Below are 24,747 nucleotides of genomic sequence, written 5' to 3'. Positions count from 1 at the left end.
TATACATATACATATGCACAGACTGGCAACAAGTGGTTTTTTAGAGATTTATTTATTAAATTTATTTGCTGTCCCTCTCACCAAATTCTAATCACTGTAACCAGCATGGGACAACCATGATGGGAAGACCAATCTAATACCATCTGAAGGACCAAACCTGAGATCTACCATAATTCAATGAAAATAAATTTTATGTATAAGCATAAATTCAAGGCAAGTTGCAAGAAAAAATAATTGTCATTAGTTCAACATCTATATTTTGCAACTTGTAAACATCTACTAACAAAAGAGAAGGAAGATTTATGTCCTAGATGAATCACCAAAAGTGGTGGCGCCAGGCTCGGTGAGCTTTGGTCGGACGGCCGGGGCCCGCTGGGTCGGCGCGGCGCCGGAAAGGAAGGTGGGATACTGTCCTAGATGAATCACCAGTGACACCAACTGGCATCCGAAAGAAATGAATGCAAAATAATATTTCCTCCCCAAAGCTAACTTTTGGACTGACACATTGCTGTAAGCTACATGTTTGATTAATGTTGGTATATTGAAGAAACCATAGTGGCTGGATTCTACCAATGTGGTCAGCTATAAGACAGTTTGTCATTGTGAAGCCTGTCACACTATTTGAAAAATATACACTTCTCTGTAATAAATTGAATTAGGAAGTAAAGACCTGATCACTGCTGGAATAGAAGACATTTCATCAATATTTCCGCACTCACATATTTCTTCCGGAAGCCTACTTTTGTGACATAATTAAGGGATGTGACAGCACATGTAAAAGTCTAGAATTTTTTCCAAATATGTAACTTTTCATCACACTTTCCCCTTTCAAGGTAATTTATTTTGGTGATTTAATTATTCCCATATTCCCACTTGCCGCACAATCTTTTCACATTTGCATGACAATAGGAAAATCAAATAATCTTTTAAAAATACATTCAGCTATAGTTATACTTTATTTTTATTCAAGTAGGGCTTCTATAACGTTTCCTCTGTCTGGAATTTCCCTTGGTCAAGCAAAGATAGCAGCATCAACATCAATCTTTTTAAATGTTTTTTTTAAAAAACCTCTTTTAAAGACCTGTCCCTTTTTTCCCCAGGTAGGTCCTTCATTTCCCTCCCCACAAGGAAAAAGATTCACTGGAGGATTTCTACCTGCCCAAGCCTCTCTTGAGGGTCTTAAGGCTGCTTTTTATGCCAAGACATGCCAAGCCCCCACAATTTCCCCCCCTCCCCCGGGAAAATAAAATCCATTCTTCTGCAGGATGATGGGAGTTGTCATCCCGACGCCTCTAAGGAAGACCAGGGAGGGAGCCGCCCTTTCAAGCCCCGGCGCCCCCTCCCCAGCCAAGCCCGCGGCCTAGTGCCCTCGGGGGGGGGGTAAAAAAGGGCGGGAAAACCGAGGCTCCCTCATTTGAGGTGGGGGGGAAATCCCTCCTGGTTCTTCCTTTCTTCCCTCCCTCCCCGCCGCGATTCTCACCAAGGAAAGGCAGCCATCTTGGTTCCCTCACGTGACTCCCCGCCCGCGAGCGTAGTGCGATGCCGGAGCAGCCACGTTGGAGAAGGGCGCTTGCCCGGTTGCCTTGGGCTATCGAGGGGCGGGGCGAAAGCTTCCGCTTGGAACTTTAGTAGGAAGAGTTTTGAGCTTCCTAGGCGAGGCTTGTGTTGATCTTGGCTTGTGTTGGTTTGGCCAAGCTATGTTGGCTTACGCGCAGGGGCTCAAAATCTTGAAAGCCATTTTCCTCAACCTTGGTCAGCTTTCAAGCTTGTGTGGACTTTACAGCTCCCAGAATTCCCTGGCTGGGAAGTTTGACTAGGGAATTCTGGGAGTTTGGGAGTCCCCACGGCTGAAAAGCTGCTAAAATTAAGAAAGGCTGCTTTTTAGAAGCTTCCTACTAAAATAAATCATGACATTGCAATGCAAATTTAGCCGAAGGTGGCTTGTCCAACAAACCCAAAGCTTGGGGGTGAACACAGCTTATGTAGTCAACCAGACGTGACCGGGTGCAATGTTGGAATTGATTCCTAAGACTTCTTAGGATCCTATTTCCCTTCCAGGGTCCTTTTTTCCCCCTCTGGGATCCTTGCTGCTTGATGGAACTAGTAGGGCAATCCCATAAGTGTTTGACTCCAGAAACTAAAGATGTCTGTGTTTTGCTAGCCAAAGAAAATGAATAAGCACAAAAGCAATCCATTTAACGTGTTTGATTTTTTTAAAAAAATGTTCCTTTACTGATCACTGTCTTGCAGCTAGATGTGAAGGTGTTAAAAGTTCAAAAGTGAAGTCTACATGGTTTCATCGTCCAAAATGATCCTTAGCATCACAGAAATCAGTTGAGGAAGAAAGTGTATATTCATGCACACAAATACTGAGATTTTTTTTTTTAAAAAAAAGTTTATTGTGTAATATATTTAAAGAGATTTTTAAAAAGGAGAGGTGAAAACCAATATACAAAAATAAGGCTTATAATAGCATGGCATTCCACTCAAAAATAAGGCAAACAAATATTGAGAATAAATAAATATGAAACATTAAGTTACAAAAGGCATCCTGGCACTAGTAAACAGAAGACCATATGTTGTTAATTTATAAATAAAACATTTTGTGCTAAAATATTAAAAAGGTCCACTTAAATTACTGAACTTGCACTATTTACATGCAGCTTATGTCTAACTCCACAGCACACAATTAGATTACTTTTAGCATCGACACATGTAAACTGTAGCCTAACATGCAAGGTAACAATCGCAATTTTTAAGTCAGCTTGTGAATCTTCAGTTTTTTTGAACCTCAGGCAAGACAAGAGCATTGAAAATAGATTTAAATCCAGAATGCAGTGAAATATTTCCGTGACAAGCCCTTGCCAGGGGCAATCTTTAAAACCATGATTGGTTACATCACAATTTGTGGCTTGTCCATTTTTACCATTCAAGCAGAGCCAATCTCTGTAGTTGACTCCTATTTCAGACCTCCCTTCAGATAAACAGATAAAACAAACAAAGAAGCAGATTTTTAAAAAGCCAGAAATACAAAGCATTTTGTGCAAAGTTCAAATCAGATGCTCATTTGACCAAATGCTCTTAACCAAGCTGGGGTTTGCTTATACATCCTGGTTTAGTCAGACTGAGAAATCCAGGGACTGGGGATGGGTGTTGCTTAAAATTTTATATTATTGTTTATCCATTTGTGTGGGATTTTTGTCTACAATAAACCAAGATAACCCAGCAAGATTGGTTTATCATTCTATCAATAATCTTTGACTTTTTTTTTACACTGGTATCAAGGCAGCCACAGTTCCAAATGTGATTTTAAAACATTGCATGATGTAATAAAAGCATCAGAAGATACACATGTTTATAAGTATAAATAACTGTATCCATGTATAAGTTAACCCCATTTTTTTTAGTGGAACCTTAATTTTTCAATTCGTGGGAATGATTTAAGTGACGCCACATCTGAAACCTCTACCATTGGCAAAATATTAATATCAACTGAACAAGCAAATTAACATTAGACATTAACTGTGACTAAATATGATACTGGGATAAAGCACTAAAAGCAGCACACCAATTTATTCCCCAACATGGTCTTGTTTCAATCTTTCAAAACCACACTAAAATCCACTCCGCCTTTCCCCCACCTCCAAAACAATATTTACATAAATACAATTTGTATTTTGAAATGGTTTTGTTCATCCAGCTTTTCTGTGAAATTAAGATTGATCTCATGTTATACATTGAAAGAGAAAAGATGGACAACGTTATTCCAATTTACCATTAGTCCAAAGTTAAGTAAGTAACCTTCGACTAATATAAGTTGCACAATGTTCCAATTTACTATTAGCACTGGTTATTTATTATTCTAATGTTGTTTATAAAGAATGCCACCAAATATTTGGATTTAAAAAGAGAAAGGAGGCAAATGTTTCACAAAATAACCTTCCCTGCCCACCTAATAGTTGTTAGCATTTGTTAAAGAGATTTCTAGTTTGCTTACTACAAAAATCAAGTCTGATAGCATTTTATAAACTAGATCTCACAGCATGCTCAGAAACAAGACTATAGCCAGAAAAAAGGAAGTGGGTGAATACAATATTTATACCCTCTGATTATGTGCTGAAAGCCTAAAGAAACATATGTTCAACATCGTGACCCTCCTGATTATAGAGGACTGAAGTGGCCAAGAGAAGTTTTGTGTAACACAAAAGTGCGGCCATCTTTGAAAACGATCCAGAGAGCTGAGACCAACAATTTCCTTTTCAGAAGTGCTTTTGAACTATCCCAAAGCATGTCAGAGAGAAACAGGAATGCAGGGACATCTAAAGCCAACACACTTCCGGGTTATTTATTGCACAATTGAAAAAAATGTAGCCCAGGCTAAAAGGATTGCTGGAAGAATCCCCTTGAAAAATATCTACTTGAGGGAATAAGCAAAGCGCAAAAACCCAGAACTCAAATGGAAGGCTCGTCTTCATATTCACATTCACATTTCCTTCGCCTTCATATCCCCATTCCAGAGACTCTTTTAACAGGACCACGCCCCACATTCTTTGAAGGAGAACGTTGAAGGACAATGCTAAGCCACTTTCTAGCCAAGGGAATGCTGTCTTCTTAGGTTGTCGCAACATTTGGCTTCTTTCTTGGGATTCTTCCGGCAGATACTCCTGAAAGCAAAAATCAGAAATGACCCAAGTCTTGTTTGTTAAAAGGTGACTAGCTTAAAATGCCAAACATTTGTCCCAAGCAAGCAGTTTTAAAGCAGGCGCAAATGGAACTTTTGTACTGAAGGGCAGCTTAGAAGAGGAAGACCATAAAATGTAGAACTGTGTATAGAAGCAAATAAATTAGGGTTGTCCATGATAGTGATGAGAAGCAGCTTTAAGCAGGTTTGGGGAGGGGGAGGGGTTAAATTCTTAAACTTCTAAGAAACTTAGCAGGCCTACGTTAAAATTCTCTCTGTAGCCCATGGATTTATACAGCAGATATATATACCTGACAGATTTTATTTTGTCGGAACACTTCATGTTGGGAGGAAAAAAAAAACCAATGTGACCATTCTAGATAAGCAATTTGGAGATACAAGAAAGCTGTAGAAAAGGTAGATGGGAAAAATCACTACAAGGTTGGTTGGTTTTTAAACAGCTTGGATTCATACTGATTTTATTTATAGACTGTAGTAAGTCATAGCTTATTAAATAAACCAGAATTAGACAAGTTCATCCAACACACACAACACACACACACACATGCTTTTCAACCCATTTTGGGCGAGTTCACTCTCTGCCAAAACCAACCATCCTTTTGGCTTAACACAATGGGCAAAGTCAGGCATGATGAGCATCTTCAGAGCTGCTGTGAGTAATGCTGGGATTCACAGAAATTACCTGGAATCCTCATCATGCAGAAGGAACAGGAAGAGACAGACTTTGCTGGGCAGACAGACAAGATATCCCTGGAACTTTCTCCATTCTACAGATGCTGAACTGTGCAGTTTGTAATTTTGGGTCCCAGAACCGGCTGGCTCTCTCTTATAAGTGCCTCAACCTCTATGATGTTTCATAGAATGTTTTCAAGGTGATTTTACTCCTGGAGATCACGTAGAGCAGAGGTCTTCAACCTTGGCAACTTTAAGACTTGTGGACTTCAACTCCCAGAATTCTGGGAGCTGAAGTCCACAAGTCTTAAAGTTGCCACGGTTGGAGACCTCTGACGTAGAGTATCCAATGGGGAGGGGACCTTTTCAAGAAGAAAGTTTGGTTCTAATTATGAAATTTGCTTCCTTGGGGAAATGCATATAGAGATGATAAACGTGATGGTCTAAAACAGGATCCCCAACCTTTGACGCCGCGCCCGGTTCCGGCGTCAGCTGGGCGCTGCCCCGGTTCGGCGTCAGCTGGGCGCCGCCATCTTTTTGACGAAAAATCACTTCCGGTGATCGTCACGGAAGTGATTTTCGTCAAAAATGGCGGCGCAGCGCTGGGTGAGCTTTTTCGGTAGAAATGGCATTCTACCCGGAAAAGCTCACCAAGCGCTAGCGCCGCCATCTTTTTGACGAAAAATTGCTTTTTTACCAAAAAAGATGGCGGCGCCCAGCAACCAGCGGCCCGGTAAGGCTTGTTCCATGACCCGGTACCGGTCCGCGGACCGGCGGTTGGGGACCCCTGGTCTAAAAAGAATTTCCCAGATCTACAAGTTCTTCTGAGGATTACGGGCAGGTTGAAGGGATCGTCTAAGGAGGCCAACTCATATATCTTATCATTTTTTTCCAATACCAGGCTAAGAAGAATAAGCAAACAAAGCTATTTTACGAAATAGATACAGGTAGTCCTCGAATTACAACCACAATCGAGCCCAAATTTTTTAAGCAACCGCTGTTCATTGAGTTTTGCCCCATTCTACGAACTTTCTTGCCGCAGTTCTTAAGCGAATCCCTACAGTTGTTAAGTTCATCTGGCTTCCCCCATTGACTTTGATCATGCGACCCTGGGGTGTGAAAAACGGTCACAAGTCACTTTTTTCAGTGCCTTTGTAACTTCGAATGGCCACTAAACAAATGGTTATAAGTCGAGGGTTACCTGTAAAACCTTTGCATTTTGTCCAAATTAATGTTAGCTTTCTGAAACCCTTTGTATCTCATCAAAAAGTCCACATGCACAGCACGATCCAAGATCTTCTAAGGCTGCCCATTTCCCCTCATCATATTACATACATATGATGTATGTATGTGGCACGAACATGCACAATCATGTGAGAAACAGGTTTAAGTGTTCCAGCCAGGAAGTTTTAGTTAAAACACACACAAAAAACCCCCCAACATTCAGGCATCGGGTGTTATCCACAAAATGAAACCGCAGCTAAAAATAAAATAATAATAATAATAATAATATGCCATTGGCTCAGTTTCAGAAGCGTTGCTCAGATTAGTAATGGTGGAGTGAAACTGAGTCGTCTCTTCATGCAATTCACTGGTTGCAACTTTTGCAACCTGTGTTGTGTTAATTCCAGTGAGGGTTAGTATAGCGCAGTTAGAGCAGAGCCGGTTTGCACCGAGAGGAAAGAAAATATCTGCTGCTTTAAGCTTCTTCTACAGAAGAACATCCTTCTTACGCGAGAGATCCCAGCACCCAATTTTGTGTACACACCTGAAAAGCCCTTGCTAGGCACTCTGTGGTCTGAGAGTTTCTTTCTATTTTGCTCGGCCCCTTTCACTGAGGCCTTAGAGGTTCTGATTGAACATAAAAGGAGGTAATAAGTCACCTGCATCCAAGGTCAAAGGTTATTTCCCCAAACTCCCCTGTACAAGAGGTTCGGTCTTACCCTTGTCTGGACAGCAGCCTTTGGATAGGAGCGTTTTGACCTTGGTTGGGCTGAAGGACTCTGCAGAAGAAATCACATTTTGATTCTGTAATAACAGAAGCTGCTTTCTGATAGAACGGCAGTAGAAAAAGAACAATGAAAACGACTAGAAAATCCAGGATGGAATGGGGAAAAAAGCAAGAGACGAAAAAACAAGACCAAAGGGGTTATTGAAAACTGGGGGCATACAAGTTTTATGATCTGTTCACAATATTTTGAAGCTACAGAGGGCAGTTCTTTCCAAGAATCTAGGATGTCATAAGGTATTGGCGTAGTCTATGTGCAGCTCCAAGCAATTATTATTATGGTTGGTTACACAGACAGCTGTTTAGAATGGATTTGGATGATGAGGGTTGGTGTTACCACAATACTATTTAACATGTTACAAACCTGTTTTCGAAGATCCTTTGCTTCCCAAGTTTTTTTTTATTTGGGATTCCCACTTCAGCAGCCCTACTGGGGGAAAAGGAAACATGTGAAAATAGGGTTTGGGAGAAGACAAGACTGCCTTCTTGTTTGTAAGACGCTGTAAGCAAGCATATTGTTCTAGCTGCTTTATTTCTATCCCCTTGTAATGTAGAAAGCTGTAAAAAAAAGCGGAGTTGCCAAACCGTGTGCAAGCAGGAAGTACATACAAGACAAGATTCTGAGCATTTTCGGACATGGCTTGGGGAATTCTGGGAGTTGGAAGCCCACAGAAATTTAAAATTCCTGAGGTTTAAATCAGGACACTCCTGATTTAAAACAAAGATCCCCACTTTTTGACACCAACTGCCCAACCTCAAAATATAAATATTGCCAATGTATCTACAGTATCTCTGTGTGCTGCTTGTTACCGTTTCCGCCACGTACTTTATATACTTCTTCCTATCCAGCGACTTCTGTGTAGCTGTAGAAAGGGCCACTTTGTCTCTTGGGGACTTGGCTTTATCCTATACACTCAACAATTAAGAGATGTTAGTTTTATTACAAGGCAATTTGTAGGATATTATGTTTAACAAAAATAACCTCACCTAAACTACAGTTAGAACAAGTTGCAAACCTGCATCTTGGTGACAAACTGTATTTAAAACCAGTGTTAAGGTTTTTCAAAGTCACAAAGAAAACAAAAGACAGATGTGACTGCATATAACGAGCATGGTAAGTGACAGGCAGCCGCAACGCACCAGCTGCCGAAGCATTTTCTCTTTGCGGATTTCTCGATCTTGACGTAAGATGCTCATCCTTTCCGGCACCTCCATTTTGAAGAAAATGTCATGAATATCATACAGGGCTGCCTGCAGCTAAAAACAAACAAACAAACATGCTGTGAAGATTCCGGCATTTAACCCCATTTAAATCATGAGTCTCAAGCCAAACTTCCAACACTTAAAAAGGATTTATTGGGAGTTAAAAGGTCCTGCCTGGGTATAGCCGACTCTGAGGTACATCATTCATTGTCCCCCTTGACCCTGGTTTTCCTCCCAACCCCTGGGTGTATCATAATTCATATTCTCTAATGGGACACATTCATAGCCAAGAGTCATCAATCATGCTCTCCAGTTAGAATTTTGCACGGCAGAAACTTCGGTCACCTAGTTACTATCTTTGAAAAACTATTTATGGAATGCACTTTCGGTTTTGCAAACTGCTGCACTGCTCCCCCCCCTCGCTTTCTGTTGGCAACTCTAAAAAGACCAGAGAAATATTTTATGAGTTGACACATAAATTAAAATCCAAATGCTACAATCTTGTTTTGACAAGATATATTCACAAGAAACACAGAGACCACACAGATTGGATCTCGAGGGATGAATTTTCTGTGAATTTCAGAAAAAAATTGAGGCTGACTTAACAGTAGCCCCAAAGAAGTCAGTGTCAGCGTGCCAGCAAACCTCCACTCCAACTAATAACTCCGAGACAGACATCTTTTCAAAAGTTCTTTTTTATTTTTGGATACTAAACTGGCACAACTGGGGAATCCCGAATCTGAAAGTTCCGGGCTTCCTTGCAATAAGTAAAAAACTACAAATCCACCCCCTGCACCCATCACCACATCACATGCCCCAATCACCATCTGTCCCAACTTGAGACTTCCCCTCACTTATGCGCAAAATAACATGACCTTGAATTAGAAAAAAAAATGTTATTATGTTTAACTATATACACTCCAAGAAATTCCCCCCTCCCACTTTCCCAGGCTCAAAATGTGGCAGCGTGGGAGCATCTGGACTCAATATGGCTTCCAAAGCTGAAACACAGCCTTGAAACACTCTTTATGTATCTTTTGATAAACTACCAATGACTGATGTTTAGCTGCTCACCCACAGTGTATCTTGACTCCTTTTTTGTTTTACAGAATCTTTCCTTTGTGTGCAAGAGTACAAGTAGCCCTCGACATACAACAGTTTGTTTAGTGACCCTTCGAAGTTACAACGGCACTGGGGGGAAATAAAACCGTGTGACTTTTTCACACAACCCTTGCAGCATCTCCATGGTCGTGTGATCAAAATTTAAATGCTTAGCCACTAGTTCCACTAGTGTCCTGGGGTCATGTGATCCCCTTTTGCGACTTTCTGACAAGCAAAGACATTGGGGAAGCCAGAATCACTTCACAACTGTGTGACCCAACAGCTGAAGCGATTCATTTAACAACGGTGGCAAGAAAGATCGTAAAACGGGGCAAAGCTCACTTAGCAAATGCCTCCCTTAGTGACAGGCTTTTGGGCTGAATTGTGGTTGTAAGTCGAGGACTACCTGTAGGTACCTGGGAGGGGATCATTCCTCAACTCAGATAGCTACCTGGAAAAACCACTGTGGTTTTCTTTGCTACGTTTTTGGGAAGCGTTTCATCCTAGCCTTCTTCCTTAAGGCTGAGAGAGCAGAAGTAGCCAAAAATCACTCAGGTAGCTTTGGGCCTCAGGCAGAATTAGGTTTCCCATGAGGTGCTCAAAAATGGCTTCCGTAGCTTGATTGAAAACCAATATTTGTCCCCATGAACCAAAGGTCTTCAAACGTGGCAAGTTTAAGACCTGTGGACTTCAACTCCCAGAATTCCTAAGCTGACATGACTGGAGGAGGAATTCTGGGAGTTGAAGTCCACAAGTCTTGAAACTGTCAAGTTTGAAGACCCCTGGAATAGAATATAGAATAGGAATAGAATTTGGAATAAGGAATAGAGTTTAGAATAGAATAGAATGCAGAATAGAATAGAACAAGGGTCTTCAAACTTGGCAAGTTTAAGGCTTGTGGACTTCAACTCCCAGAATTCGTCAGCTGACATGACTGGAGGAGGAATTCTGGGAGTTGAAGTCCACAAGTCTTGAAGCTGTCAAGTTTGAAGACCCCTGCCATGAACCAATCTCATGTGGATCTCAAAGTAGACACCTTACCTGAGCAACCACTCTTTCTTGGAGATTGGCATCTTGAGTGGGGAGGTTTCCCCTCTTGGACAGAGCTTCGGACTGGAAGTTTTTGATGAACTCCATCGTATCCTACAAAAGGAACGCACATATGCACTGTTTGTGGTACAGTTCTTCTCACGATGAATCCCAACGCCAAGCCACTGAGGCAATGGTTACTTCAAAGAAAGCAGGTTCCTCCCAAAATAATATCTGCCAAATAATTCATTTTTTGGGGGAAAGTTCATTAGGAGGAGGAGGGCACTGAAGAGGTTGTTAGGTAGGCCTCAAGCACTTTGGTTTCACGGACAAACACAATCACCGTTGATCTCCTCATGTCATCTATCTGGAAACAAAACTGGAAAAAATGAAAAATTGATTTTCTCCGATTCCAGCTTCTGTGGTCACTGTGGCCAGCGGCAGGGAGGATGGTATAGGTAGTCCTTGACTTACGACTATATAGTTGGAATTAGAATATTGGTCCTAAGCAGTGAGGTACCCACAGGACTGGACCCAATTTTATAACTGTTTTGATTGATTATGGTTTTAAAGCATAGCATGGGATAGTAAATTCCAGCTGATTCTCCCAAAGGGTGTTTTTTTGCAAGAAACTGGCAAAACGTGCCAGAAACTGGATAAAAATCTCAAATCACATGACTGTGGGATGCTGCAACCAATGGTAAATGTGGTTTGCCAAGCATCCAAAATACGGTCATGTGAGGAGGACAGCCAGAAGTGCTTTAGAGAGGCCATAAAAGCACTTTTCCGAGGCTGTCATAACTCCAAACCTTTGTTAAATGATCTGTCATACGTCAAGGGCGATCTGTAGTGAAGGTCTTTTTATTATTGTATTGATATTGATATTGAATATATCAATATATTTATATATATATAAACACATATATATATGTTTTCTGAGGTTCTCGCTGGGATTTGCATGTGGATCTTTGGTTATTGGTTTTTCTCCGCGTAAAATTGGAAGTATCTAGGCGATGTTTCGATGAAGTCTCATTCATCATCTTCAGGCTTGTGTCTTCGGCTTTGTGCTTCTCAGAGTAATTACAAAGCCGAAGACACAAGCCTGAAGATGATGAATGAGACTTCATCAAAACGTCGCCTAGATACTTCCAATTTTACGTGGGAGAAAACCCGAATAACCAAAGATCCACATATATATATATATATGTAGAGGCCGATGAAAGCTTAGAAAGTACATTAAATGTAATTTTAAGTTCTGGAGATTGCAGGATGTCTGTTACCTCTTTTACACACACACATACACACACACACACACACACACACATATTCATATACATACATTCACAGCCAGAGCATCTATGCAGATGGTTCCTTACATGGACCGTTTGTCTCAGATGCTTTAGCTTCTCTGTCTGCAAGAGTCTTCTGGTTAAAAATCCCTTGGCTAGAGCAGAGATCTTGTTGAATCTCCTTTTCATGGCAGGGCTGTATACCTTCAAGGGGAAAGGTAAAAATCAGGTAATCACAAGAGTATTTCCCGCATCAGTTTGCATTTAACGAACCTAAACAAAGCAGAGTTAATACACTCCGGAGTCTCAATTATCCATCGGATGCTTTGGTTTTTTTTTTTACATGCCTTTCCTGGAAATGGGATACCGAATTCCCACACTAATATTAGCACTGATAAAAAGCATACATTAAAAATGGCGTACCAGAAATAATCCTTATGAGAGTAAAATGTAAATATGTAAACTATATAAAGATATAAGGATAGTAATTATAGTGGAAACTATTATTTAATATTATTAGATAAATGTAATATGATGTATTATGATATTTAAATTAACAACCTGTATGGATGCCAAGAATGCTATTGGAATTATATTTTATGATGTAATAAAAGAAACTCAATAAAAATACATTTTAAAAAATAAAATAAAAAATAAAAATGGCGTACCAGATTTCCACACTTGATAAAAGAGCAATGACTAAATAGCGACTTCTGCCAATAAAATGTTAATGTTAATTCCTCTAGGATTTATTTGCCAATGTTGGTCTTTAAATCCCTACCTGTGACCACCTCATTTTACTCCGGCTAATAGACCTGGATACCACGACCGATTTTCCGCTTGCTGGCTGCTCCCAGAGGTAGAATGGAGATCCAGCATTCACAAAACCTGTGTATAAAAAGTTTTAACAGTGGAAGTCATAATTAAGCAAACAAATATCAAAACTAAAAAAAAAAAAACCCTGTGTTGGTTATATGCTACAGGTAGTCCTCAATTAACAATCAGAATTGAGCCCAAAATTTATCTTGTTATAAGTGAGAATTTGTTGAGTGAGGTTTGCCCCATTTTACGGCATTTCTTGCCACTGTTAAGTAAATCACTGCAATTGATAAGTTAGTAACTTGGTTGTTAAGTGAATCCGGCTGTTTGTCAGAAGTTTGCAGAAAGTAATCACATGATCACGGGACGCTGCAACAGTCATGAAGTATGAATCATACTTTGAATTTTGATCACATGACCACTACAAAGGTTGTAACTGTGAAAAACAATCGTAAGTCACTTTTTTGGTGCCGTTGTAACTTTCAACGGTCACTAAATGAACTATTGTAAGTCGAGAGCTACCTGTCTTCCTCATTCATGCCAGCTAAAATATTTCATGATCATTACTCCGGCTGTCTGGATCATGGAAAGACAGGTTATCCTCGGCTTAACAATCATAATTGAGCTCACAATTGCAACCACAGGTCGTGACCGTTGTTAAACAGGCCGCTGCATGACCATGCCTGGTTTTATGACCTTTTGGCAGCAGTTGTTAAGGGAACGCAGCAGTCCTCAAGGGAACGGCACAGTCACTAAAGGGTACCCTGTGGTTGTTAAGCAACTTGTTGTAAGCCTTAAGATTCAGTTCTGTCCTTCAGCAATTATACAGGAAGGAAATGGAGTGTTTCAGTGGCTTTTAATACTTAACTCGAGATAGTCAACCCAGGAAAACACGTGAAACAACAATCAAATACAAAGGACATGTTGTTCTTCATGGTTTATTCACCCTGGGCTTACACATTCAAATCAACATGCACCATTTCTGCTTTTACCCTCGTTTTCCAAGTTGGTGCTGTGGACAGCCTCAATTCGATTCAGCACGGATTCCAGCAGATTAGTATCAGTGATTTTTCTCCACTCCAGAGCGACGCCGCTGCCGAGATTAATGGGAGGAATCCCACTTTCAGTTGCGTTTTTTTCCTCTTTTAATCTCCGCGCCTGCTCTTCGATCTCCTGGGCCATTTTAAGAAAAACAGAAGTGTGGGTTATTACGGCCAGCGTTCTGAGGATACAACAAACGTCGGAGGACAACATTTTGTTTTTTGCTAATGAAATCCTGTCCTTGTGGAAACTCTAAAGGGCGGGGAGCAGAGGCTGAACTCTCTCCAGATTTTTTTTCATTCTAACCTGGTCATTTGATTTTAAGGATGTCTCCCTAAGATATAATTTCATTTTAATCTTAGCCAATCCAATCCACCCTAGAATTAAAATTGTCTGGCCTGGATATGTTATTAGGTGTTCTTTTCACAACTGAGATACTGGCCTCCAGCCAAAGCAGTTTTGGCCCAACTTTGTGCATTCGATGGGTTAGAATGGCCCCTTCCCAATATTCCTCCGCTGGGAATTCTGGGAAATTTGCCCTGCGTTAGATCCCAGAGAGCACCAGGCTGGGGAAAACTCCCGATGAGATTCTTATCTTGTCTTTTCAATCCCAAGCCTTTGTTTACTATCAGAATCCCTGCCATCCAGGTTTCTGGCAAAGCAGAAAAGGTGCAGGGTCTCTTCCTCCAGGGATAGATAAGATAGATATACAGATATAGATAGATAGATAGATAGATAGATAGATAGATAGATAGATAGATAGATAGATAATGTAGATAGATAAATAGATAGATAGGATAGATAGGCAGGCAGGCAGGCAGGCAGGCAGGCAGGCAGATAGATAGATGATAGATAGATAGATAGATAGATAGATAGATAGATAGATAGATAGATAGATATTTTGAGTCTTCTCACCTTCTGGAGCCTCTCTTGTTCCTGTTCTTGCCCTGCTATCAACAACGACAACTGCTGGGCATGTTGTTCTTCCAGCTTCTGCCTCAGCTCTGCAAGGGCCCACATCTTCTGCCTTAATGCTTCCTCTTCTGAAAACCACCCACATGAGATATAATCAGTTTCTGTGAAATCCTGGAGTCTTACACACGTACAGAGGGAGCCGGTTTGGTCCCAACTGGAAAACAGGAGACTGTGAGTTCTAGTCCCACCTTAGGCATGAAAGCCAGCTAGGTGACTTTGGCCCAATCACCAGGAGACGGTGAATTCTAGTCCTGCCTTAGTCATGAATGGCAGCTGAGTGACTTTGGCCCAATCACCAGGAGACGGTGAATTCTAGTCCTGCCTGATCCATGAAAGCCAGCCGGGTTCTCTAATCTCATTTTTCACAATCTCAGGTGGTGTCTACCTATCTATGCAGGTTGCCATTCGCCCTAATTTTGATCATGTGAATGATCACAGGAATACTTGCGATGGTGCAAGGACGCATCATGGAACACCTTTTTGCACAGTTGCTAAGCAACTCGTTGTTAAGTCAAGGACTCCCTGTACGGGGTCCATTTCCTTACCTCTGAGGCATCGTGGTGGGGTTTCGCTCTTGGCCTCGAGCCCAGCTCTACCCAGATACCTCTGATCATCGTGTGGCCATCGTCTCTCTTCCGCGGGCACAACCCTCGGTGCGTTCTCCTTCTGCACCGCCTCCACCTCCAGCTCAAGTCTACATTTCACCTTTTCCAACCTGTTTTCCAACAGCTGCTCGTTTCCGAAGGTCACTTCCAGGGTATCCAGAGGTGGCTGGCTCTGCATCTGCATCAGCAAGGGAGACGGGTGCTGAACGTCGTAGGATTTGTTGAGTTCCGTGGCCCCACTGCCCTTGACTTTGTCCGATGGGCTTTCGGTCTGGGCTGGGTTCTGGGTCAACCGGGCACCGCTCCCATCCTGCAGCTGCCAGGGGCTGAGATCTGCAAGGCAGCTGCTCGACGCCGCTCCATTTTCTAACGTCAACTCTCCTACGGTGGGATGGGCCAGGGAGTTTCCGCCTTCTCGCTGATGCGCCGGAAGTGGAGACGCTTCATTGCGTTTCCCCACGACAAGCTCGTTGAAGGTATTGGAAGAGCTCTTGTCAAACGCCTGAGCTTTGCGGGGAGACGCAGGGACGAGATCTGCAGAGAGGTTTGGCACAGGAGCGGAGGTCTCCTGAGCGATCAAGTCCGCAGCTCTTCCCTTGGCTTTGGGACTCAACTCGTAGGCGTTCACGGGGTTGGTGATGACGATGTGCCCTACGGAAGAGGGCCTGGGCCGTCTCCGGTGCATCTTGGGGCTCAGGCTTGGCTCCGGACTGGGAAGTTTTGAGTAAGACCCTGTGAAGGTCCGGAGCAGGCTGTCCTTCCCAAAGAGAGAGGGGTTTTTGAAGTCTTCATCCGAATCCGAGTCCAAAATGGGAGGCGTTCCGGACCTCATTGGGATATCGACTTTAGAAAAACTGGGTGAGGTCATTCCACCGGAATGATTTTTAGCGGTTAAGGAAGGTTGAGGAGCACCGGGCTTGATAAGGCCGGGTTTTTCCGGGGTTGCAACTGGAGTATTCCTGCCTGTCAATTTTCCTCTCTCTTTCCCCAGCTCGTTCATTTTCACCGCACTGTTTTCTTTATCTGGGTGGCTTCCGGGGTTGTTTCTCTTGGAACTGTTTCGCAGGCTCCGTCGCGTCTGTTCTCTCTGAATGTACTCCCTGGATTTTTTTAAGAGGTTCTGAAGGCTCATGACGTATGGGTCGGTACCTTCCCCAGCACCGAGGCCAGGCTCAGCGGAATCTTTCTTGGCAATCTCTTTGGAAGGAGGTGGGCTTGGAAGACTGGAAAACGGACCTCCTGAGCCAACACTCTTTTCTAAAGAACTACTGGAAGTTTCTGTGGGATTAGGAGGGATAAATTGTTCCGTTCCTTCAAAAGCGTTCCTGATTGCTGCGCCCTGGGTCTCCATTGGCTTAACATCTGGGGCCTTTTGGGGTTCTAGATGTTCACCCAAAGCAGTAGAATCCAGCAAAAGGCTGCAGGGTTCTGTTGCAGAGCCGCTCAACACTTCTGATTCTAAATCCAAATGAATATTCTCTTTCTCAGACTGATCTAAATCGCTTTGGCTGGACATCTTTTTCATCTGTCAGTTTTAAAAAAAATAATATTTAAAGTAGCGGGTTAAAAAGATCAGTAGGTTGTTCTAAAAGGAGTCCAAAATAATCGTAAAAGGCATACTGGATAGGATCCAAGTAATTGAAATGGTCCAATTGTTTACCCACTGAAGCCTTTACTGGTTCCATCCCATTCCAGCAAACCGGTGGGGTTTTAATGGCTTTTTAAGATTGATTTTTATTGTACAGCGCTCAGAATTTTTACAGAGCTGGGCGGACTAATAAATGTATGTAATGCACAGCAAATAACTTTTAGAACTAAAAGAAAAAATCAAAACCAGTTTTGATAGAGAGATCAAAGAGGAAAAAAAATCAAAGGGATGACAAACAGGATTTTAACTGTTCCTGAAATAGAAAGCAACGGATCGTTTGGCAGATGTAGCAACCTAACCCTAATCCCTACAGTTTTAATGTTTATTCATCAGATTTTTATCCCATCTTTATGACTTTATAAGTAACTGAAGGCAGTGAACATACCTAATGCTCTTTCCTTCTTCTATTTCCTTCACAAAACCCCTGTGAGATGGGTTGGGCTGAGAGAAAATGACTGCCCCAAGGTTGCTAAGCGAGATTTCATGCCTAAGGCAGAACTAGAACTCGCAATCTCTTGGTTTTTAGGCCACTACCTTAACCACTACACCAAACTGGCTCTCAGTTTGATCTGTCACAATTTTTAAATTTTATTTTATTTTTGAAGCAGAAAGAGCATCAAGTTAATAAGCCAACTGCTCTGTAGTCTATGGGCATGGTTAAAAATACACACTGTGTAGAAGAAATGTAAGTGGTTATTATTGTATTCTCAGTGCACTCTTGCCACATCTTCTGAATCCCGGGCTGGGTAATGGTTGCCAAGCGTACACTAGTAAACAGAGTAAGAAATTGAATAGTGTGTGTTTGGGCTCCTGTTATCACTCCATAAACAAGCTGAGCTAACAAATGAGCTACTTTAAAGCAACAAAGCTGCATTGTTGGCTGAAATACCCTTGCATTGTGCCCATCAAGCACCAGGACAATCTCATTCACCACTTCCAGTTACCACCATGATCTCTTTAATTCAATAGTAACGGTGTCAACACTCTAATGGGCCAACTCTAGAAAGAAAAATACACAGAAATTTATGAAAGGGAAGGGCAGACTCCTGTGCCTATTTACATTGGTTAGTTACAGCAAATATAATAAAGAGGAAATGTCAACACTTAAAAAAAAAACTACCAGATTTTTTCTAGATCAAAAGTGCCCAAATTCTGCATTTAGCAGAAGTAAATTGAGATTACCTAAAGGTGTGTTCCAATAAATCCGCTAGAGATGTTTAAGTGCTTCCAAATTCTTTATCACATTAAGATATATGAAAGAATGAATCACAGACCAAACATACACGCATGAAAAGACACACACACACAAACTAGCACTGATGATGCTAGCTAGTTGGGTAATAAAACATCTGCAAGCTCAGAGAGCACCAATGACCCCTTATTTCAACCTTGAACTACAAAAATTCTCCTTTATTAGTAACACACACATATGTATATACACATACATGTGTGTGTGTGTGTAATATACACACACACACACACACACACATTCATATATATCAATGTCTATATCTTAAATGTCAAACTTTAATTACATCTTAGGAACATTAGATGCAGTACATCCATTGAACAGAAGCTGTCATTTTATTCATTCATTCTTCATGTCCATCTTGCATTTATATTCCGCTTTTTATCTGGGAGTTTCTCCCAACATTGTCACTATAAAACAAAATCCCTACAAAAACAACCCTAAGAAGTAGGCTGGCTTGAAAAGACACCTAAGTATACTCTGTAGCTAGGAGGGAACTTCAACTTATCCAAATCAAGTACCTTGTTTCCAGTCTGGGATATGCTCAGGATTCAGTATAATCAGCCTATCCTTGACTGAGCTTAGTTAGAACGCCTTGCCCAATTGCCATCCTGAAATCTTACTTCAATCTCAACAGGATTATTTAACGCAATTTAATGATGTTATTTAATGTAAAACAGAGATTTTGCTCCTAGAGAGCATAAGAACACCTATTCCCTTCCAAATTTGTTGCAGATAAAATGGCTCCCACATCATAAAAAATAAGTCTTTCAAACTCACCTGCACATTGGCCATTATTTCCTCAACCCGGGTCAGCAAAAGCCTCTGCTTGGAATTCTGTCGCCAGCATTCTAGGTCCAGAGCCTTCTGCCTGTCCTGCTGAAGCTCTTTCTTCTTCTCCAGAGTCAGCTGTCAAAGCAAGGGAGACAAATTATTATTGCCATCTATTATTAGTCCTGGGCTCATATTGGTGGAGATTCTCAAAATAACTGAAGAAACTTTCTTGGATGAGAAGCAAAATGTTTTCAGAAACATCAAAAAAAGTCCAGTTGCCTTTTGGAAAGGAAAAAAAAAAAAAAGTACCTTTGAGACAATCGTGAGCTTGCACTTTTATTAAACTTCATTGATTTAGAGTCGCAAAAAAAGGAGGCTTTTTTTAAATTACTGATTTCCAGTCAGTGCCCCCAGAAACTTCTGACCGGTACATTGGGAGGAAATGTTACAACGAATAAGATTGTAAAGCTTCAGCAAAAAGATCCACACGCACAAGGGAAGACACCACGCACTGAAGCAAATTTTCTCAATGCAATTCAGATTTTGAGAAATTTGGAATGAAAAGACACAAAGTAAAAAGTAAACAGTTTGGGCCCCGCCCTCACAAAAAGCAAGAAAAGGGCATATGAGCTCTGATAAAAGGATCATTAAAGATTTTTCCAGTGGACATCCTTAATGATTCTTTTATCATTTTAATGGAAGAGGGGGAAAAGTATTTGCTCTAAAAATAAGAAAAAGCAGAGCAGAAGATTCACAACGTACACACAGCAAAGTGCCCAACATAATTCAAGTTTAGTCATTAACTTTTTACCATGGACATGATTCAGCCAACTTACCAGAGGAGAAAGCACGGGGACCCCATTAAATCGAATAAGGGATACATATCTAGGCTGAACAATGGGAGACATTCCATTCTCCATAAACTCTCCTTGTATCCTAGCCAGGTGCTTCTTGCAGAATTTCTCATATTCCTCCATCGTTAATGCAGTTGGGCTGCAGAATGACACAGTGAGAGAAGAGTTGGAAAAAAAACACACCCCTTCTTTTGCAAATAACAACTCGGCATATACGCAACAATAACTGTCACTCTACCTACAATTCCCTGGTTAATCTGTCTCTGTTGTTGTTATTACTGGCCTGGAAAATTGCACCGCCAACTAAAGAGACTCTGCAACAGGACCTAAAAATTGTTATCGAAATCAAGACGAAAAACAACACCTCTGCAACTGAAATCAAAGGACAGCAATTATTATATTTGTACCAAGCAAAACCACACAACTCACAACTCTTCCAGGCAGCTATGGAGTTAAAATCTGATCTGACTGGACATGTTTCTGATTTTAAAATGGGTTCTAATATGATTACTTACTAAAAAGGCCAACTTAAAAATAAATGTGCTGTCATCCAAGTTGATGGCACTGTTCCCTGTTATACAATAAGTACAAAATTTAGGAGATTCCCCTAGCACCTGTCTTATCCCCAGTTGTCCCAAACCCACTGGTTTTATTCCTAAATTTGAATCTAGTCTCTTCCCATCGATCTTTAAAGATCCATGATGGGGTGCAACCTCTTCCTCTCAAGAAGCTTCCCAGTGATCCTTCTTATTAAAGGTTTTGGTTCTTGTTGTTATGAAGGTCTCTTAGGCTGACAAGCCAGATATTTATCCCAAGCATAAACCCTTCCTTAAAACACAAACACACATATCCACACACACACATCCACATCTACTACATCTTTAAATCAGGGCTGGGTTGTTGTTTTTTCCAGAATAGCTTGGATGAAGATGGCAGATGCTGAATAAACGGGGTCCCTCCCAGTTTCGAGCATCTGTTTGAGGGGTGAGGGAGATCACTTCAACGAAAGCCAAATGAAGCTTAAGTAAAAAATAAAAGGTAAAATTTAAACAGCGTTTAGGATTAGCTTAACGTTAAGGACAGCTCAAAATGGACAGCTTCGCATATCAATCAAAGCTTTTAAAATGACAGGTTCATATTAACTGAAGCTGTAAGACAAAGCACCACTTCTCGTTAATCAAAGCATGAACATGTATTTTCAGTTTTGATTTAAGTCCTTCATTTTTATTTTTATTATTTATTAAATAAAAATGAAGGACCTAAATCAAAGCTGAAAATACATGTTCACGATGATCGAAGGGGCAGCTTCCCATGAACCCCAAACTGAACATTAAGGACATTTTTTTTTCCACACGAATCAAAGCTTAAAAATTAAAGACAACTTCACATTAATAGTTAAGGATGCTCAACAGTTAAAGATGACTTCACAGGAACCAAAGCCTGTAAAAAGTCAACGCTGCTTAATGACATTTAAGTGGGCAGCTCAATATATTAAGGGCAGCCTCCCATGAAGCAAACGATTAAATTATTGAATTAATTTAATAATTTAATAAATTATTGATATTAACCCAAGCATAAAACGATATACATGTCAATATTAAGGACAGCCCTAACCTTTTATATATATATGCAGCTTAAATGACACCCCCTCCCCCTTGTTCTCTGCAGACTTGACCCACCCACCCCCACCGACAATGCCGCCCAACGCAGGCCCGCCGCAGCCCCCCGCGGATGCCCCACCGAGCTTCCCCTCGTCCGCCCCGCTTGCAACGAGCGCAAACTGCGCGCCTTCGCCGCTCCTTCCCACCGAGGCCGGCCCGGCCCTGCCCAGCGCCTGGCAACGCCGGCCGCGGCCCCGCCCCTTCCGGCGTAACGAAGCGGCGGCCGTTACAAGCCTCCCGCGCCGTCTCCAGGCAACCCGACTCTTGCATTCTGGGAGTTGTAGTTTAAAAGGGGGAAGGGTCCTTTCAAGGGAACAGGATTCTTGGATGGAAATATAAGGGTGACCACTTTGTCTTCTTCTGGAGATAGATTAGATTAGATTGAGAGATAGAGTAATAGGATGGATGGATGGATGGATGGATGGATGGATGGATGGATGGATGGATGGATGATGGATGATAGATAGATAGATAGATGATGATAGTAGATAGATAGATAGATAGATAGATAGATAGATAGATAGATAGATAGATAGATAAGATAGATGATAGATAGATAGATAGAGATAGATAGATAGATAGATAGATAGATAGATAGATAGATAGATAGATAGATAGATAGATAGATAGATAGATAGATAGATAAGATAGATCGATAGATAGATAGATACGATAGATCGATCGATAGATAGATAGATAGATAGATAGATAGATAGATAGATAGATAGATAGATAGATAGATAGATAGATAGATAGATAGATAGATAGATAGATAGATAGATAGATAGATGATAGATAGATAGATAGATGTAGATTAGATAGATAGGATAGAATAGAATAGAATAGAATAGAATAGAATAGAATAGAATAGAATAGAATAGAATAGAATAGAATAGAATTCTTTATTGGCCAAGTGTGATTGGACACACAAGGAATTTGTCTTGGTGCAAATGCTCTCAAGGTACATAAAAGAAAAGATAAAAGGAAACAGTCAATATAACAGATAACAGATAATCAGAGTTGGAAGGGACCTTATAGGTCATCTAGTCCGACCCCCTGCCCAAGCGGGAGATCCTACACCATTTCTGACAGATGGCAGTCCAATTTCTTCTTGAAAGTCTCAAGTGATGGCGCTCCCACTACTTCCGAGGGCAACTTCTGTTCCATTGGTTGATTGTTCTCACTGTCAGAAAGTTTCTCCTTACTTCCAGGTTGAAGCTCTCCTTGTTCGGTTTCCATCCATTATTCCTAGTCTGGCCCTCTGGTGCTTTGGAAAATAGCTTGACCCCCTTCCTCCTCTCTGGGGCAGCCCCTCAAATATTGGAAGACTGCTATCATGTGTCCTTCTCTTTACTAGACTCTCCAAGCCCAGTTCCTGTAACCATTCTTCATATGTTTTAGTCTCCAGTCCCTTAATCATCCTGGCTGCTCTTCTCTATAGTTTCTCTAGAGTCTCAACATCTTTTTAATAACGTGGTGAACAAAACTGGATGCAGTAATCTAGGTGTGGCCTTACTAAGGCTTTATAGAGTGGTATTAGGACCTCTATAATCTCTCTCTCTCTCTCTCTCCATCCACACACCCCTCGCTCTCTCCTTCCCTCCATCTCTATCTATCTATCTGTCTGTCTGTCTGTCTGTCTATCTATCTATCTATCTATCTATCTATCTATCTATTCAAATATATATATATTTAACTTGATCATAACAAACTGAATTACAAGCATGTTGGCAACAGAAAAAAAGATTTTCTTTACAAGAATCAGAATCAGAATAGAGGTGGAAAGGACCTCGGAGGTCTCCTAGTCCAACACCCTGCTCAAGCAGGAGACCAATAGCCTAGGCAGATGGACAGACAGACAGACAGACGGAAGGATAGACAGACAGACGGACCAACGGACCGAGGTCTGTCTGTCCATTCATCAGTTTGTCTGTCTGTCGGTCTGTCGGTCCATCCGTCCGTCTGTTTGTCCGTCCATCCGTCCGTCTGTCCGTCCCGTCCGTCTGTCTGTCTGTCCGTCCATCCGTCCATCTGTCCGTCCATCCGTCTGTCTCTCTGTCTGTCCATCTGTCTGTCCGTCCGTCCGTCTGTCTCGTCCGTCCATCCGTCCATCTGTCCGTCCGTGCGTCCGTCCTGTCCGTCCATCTGTCCGTCCGTCTGTCCGTCCGTCCGTCTGTCTGTCCATCCGTCTGTCCCTCCGTCCATCTATCTGTCCGTCTGTCTGTCTGTCTGTCCGTCCGTCCGCCCCTCCGTCCGTCTCCGCTGTCCGTCTGTCCATCCGTCTGTCCGTCCGTCTGTCTGTCCGTCAGTCTGTCTGTCTGTCCGTCCCTCCGTCCGTCTGTCCGTCTGTCCATCCGTCTGTCCGTCCGTCCGTCCGTCTGTCCATCCGTCCGTCCGTCCGCCCGCCTGTCCATCCGCCCGTCCGTCTGTCTGTCCGTATGTATGTCCGTATGTCCGTATGTCTGTCCATCCATCTGTCCGTCCATCTGTCTGTCCGTCCGTCCAATTCATTTAACAACTGTGGCAAGGAAGGTCATAAATAGGGGCAAAATTTACTTACCAAATCTCCCAGTTAGCAACATAAATTTTGGGCTCAGTTGTTGTATTTCTACATCTATACCTATAACTACATTTGTATATATATCTACCCCACATCTACATCTGTTTATTCCTTTATTCAGACCCAATATTTTGAAGAAATGCCAACTGTCCTGATTATCTTAAAAGTAACTCCACACATGACAGCAAGACGGCACCATATGTAGTACAAATACAAAATGTGTTTGTGTAAAATAGCACATCTGTCCTAAAGCCATAAAAATTAAAATAAATAAATAAATGCAAGGAGAGAAACATTACAACATAATCAAATGTGTGGAAAGAGTGTGTGTGTGTGTGTATGTATGTGTGTGTATATATACGGGTACTTACATGTATGGCATTCAGCTTTGTTCGGGTATTTTCCCACATCATTGTAGTTGTGCTTTTAAAGTTGTAGCAACATTTCGGCAGAATCTCATCTGCCATCATCAGGCTTCTGTATTGTGTTCATCTGTGAGTCTGTAAAAGTCTGACTCACAGACAAACACAATACAGAAGCCTGATGAAGGCAGATGA

At 41.6% G+C, this 24,747-nt stretch overlaps 2 protein-coding genes across 8 annotated transcripts in view; both read right to left on the bottom strand.

Moving 5' to 3' along the window:
* The window catches only part of VPS35L (VPS35 endosomal protein sorting factor like), a 47,043-nt gene extending 45,444 nt beyond the window's left edge, over positions 1 to 1,599 (bottom strand). For 2 of the 3 annotated variants that reach the window (XM_087942128.1, XM_087942129.1), the window contains exon 1: positions 1,481 to 1,599. In XM_087942128.1, coding sequence (XP_087798254.1) covers positions 1,481 to 1,497 — 17 coding nt within the window. In that variant the 5' untranslated portion in view covers positions 1,498 to 1,599. Of the gene's footprint in view, positions 1 to 1,155 lie in introns of all 3 variants that reach the window. The other variant, XM_087942130.1, reaches the window with a different exon arrangement.
* Positions 1,600 to 4,321: 2,722 nt separating this feature from the next.
* On the bottom strand, positions 4,322 to 21,826 carry CCP110 (centriolar coiled-coil protein 110). 5 transcript variants are annotated; one of them, XM_087942125.1, is made up of 15 exons: positions 21,710 to 21,826; positions 19,952 to 20,108; positions 19,122 to 19,250; positions 15,385 to 16,969; positions 14,780 to 14,907; positions 13,816 to 13,996; positions 12,786 to 12,892; positions 12,092 to 12,208; positions 10,728 to 10,829; positions 8,523 to 8,639; positions 8,209 to 8,288; positions 7,747 to 7,809; positions 7,318 to 7,377; positions 7,143 to 7,225; positions 4,322 to 4,664 (listed from the first exon to the last, which is right to left on the bottom strand). In XM_087942125.1, the coding sequence occupies exons 2-15, from the start codon at positions 20,090 to 20,092 to the stop codon at positions 4,612 to 4,614; spliced, it is 2,946 nt and encodes a 981-aa protein (XP_087798251.1). In that variant the 5' UTR covers positions 20,093 to 20,108; positions 21,710 to 21,826; the 3' UTR covers positions 4,322 to 4,611. The 5 variants fall into 5 exon arrangements, with proteins under 5 accessions (XP_087798251.1, XP_087798252.1, XP_087798248.1 ...); XM_087942126.1 differs by lacking the exon at positions 7,143 to 7,225 and having other exon boundaries at positions 4,325 to 4,664; positions 21,710 to 21,799; XM_087942122.1 differs by having other exon boundaries at positions 4,375 to 4,664; positions 7,747 to 8,288; positions 21,710 to 21,799.
* Between the last annotated feature and the right edge of the window lie 2,921 nt (positions 21,827 to 24,747).

The sequence above is a fragment of the Notechis scutatus genome, chromosome 12, assembly GCF_049901735.1.
Source record: "Notechis scutatus isolate UNSWTSFEM ecotype Mainland chromosome 12, rNotScu1.2, whole genome shotgun sequence".
NCBI classification, from domain to species: domain Eukaryota; kingdom Metazoa; phylum Chordata; class Lepidosauria; order Squamata; family Elapidae; genus Notechis; species Notechis scutatus.
This window is presented reverse-complemented; position numbering and strand designations above follow the sequence as displayed.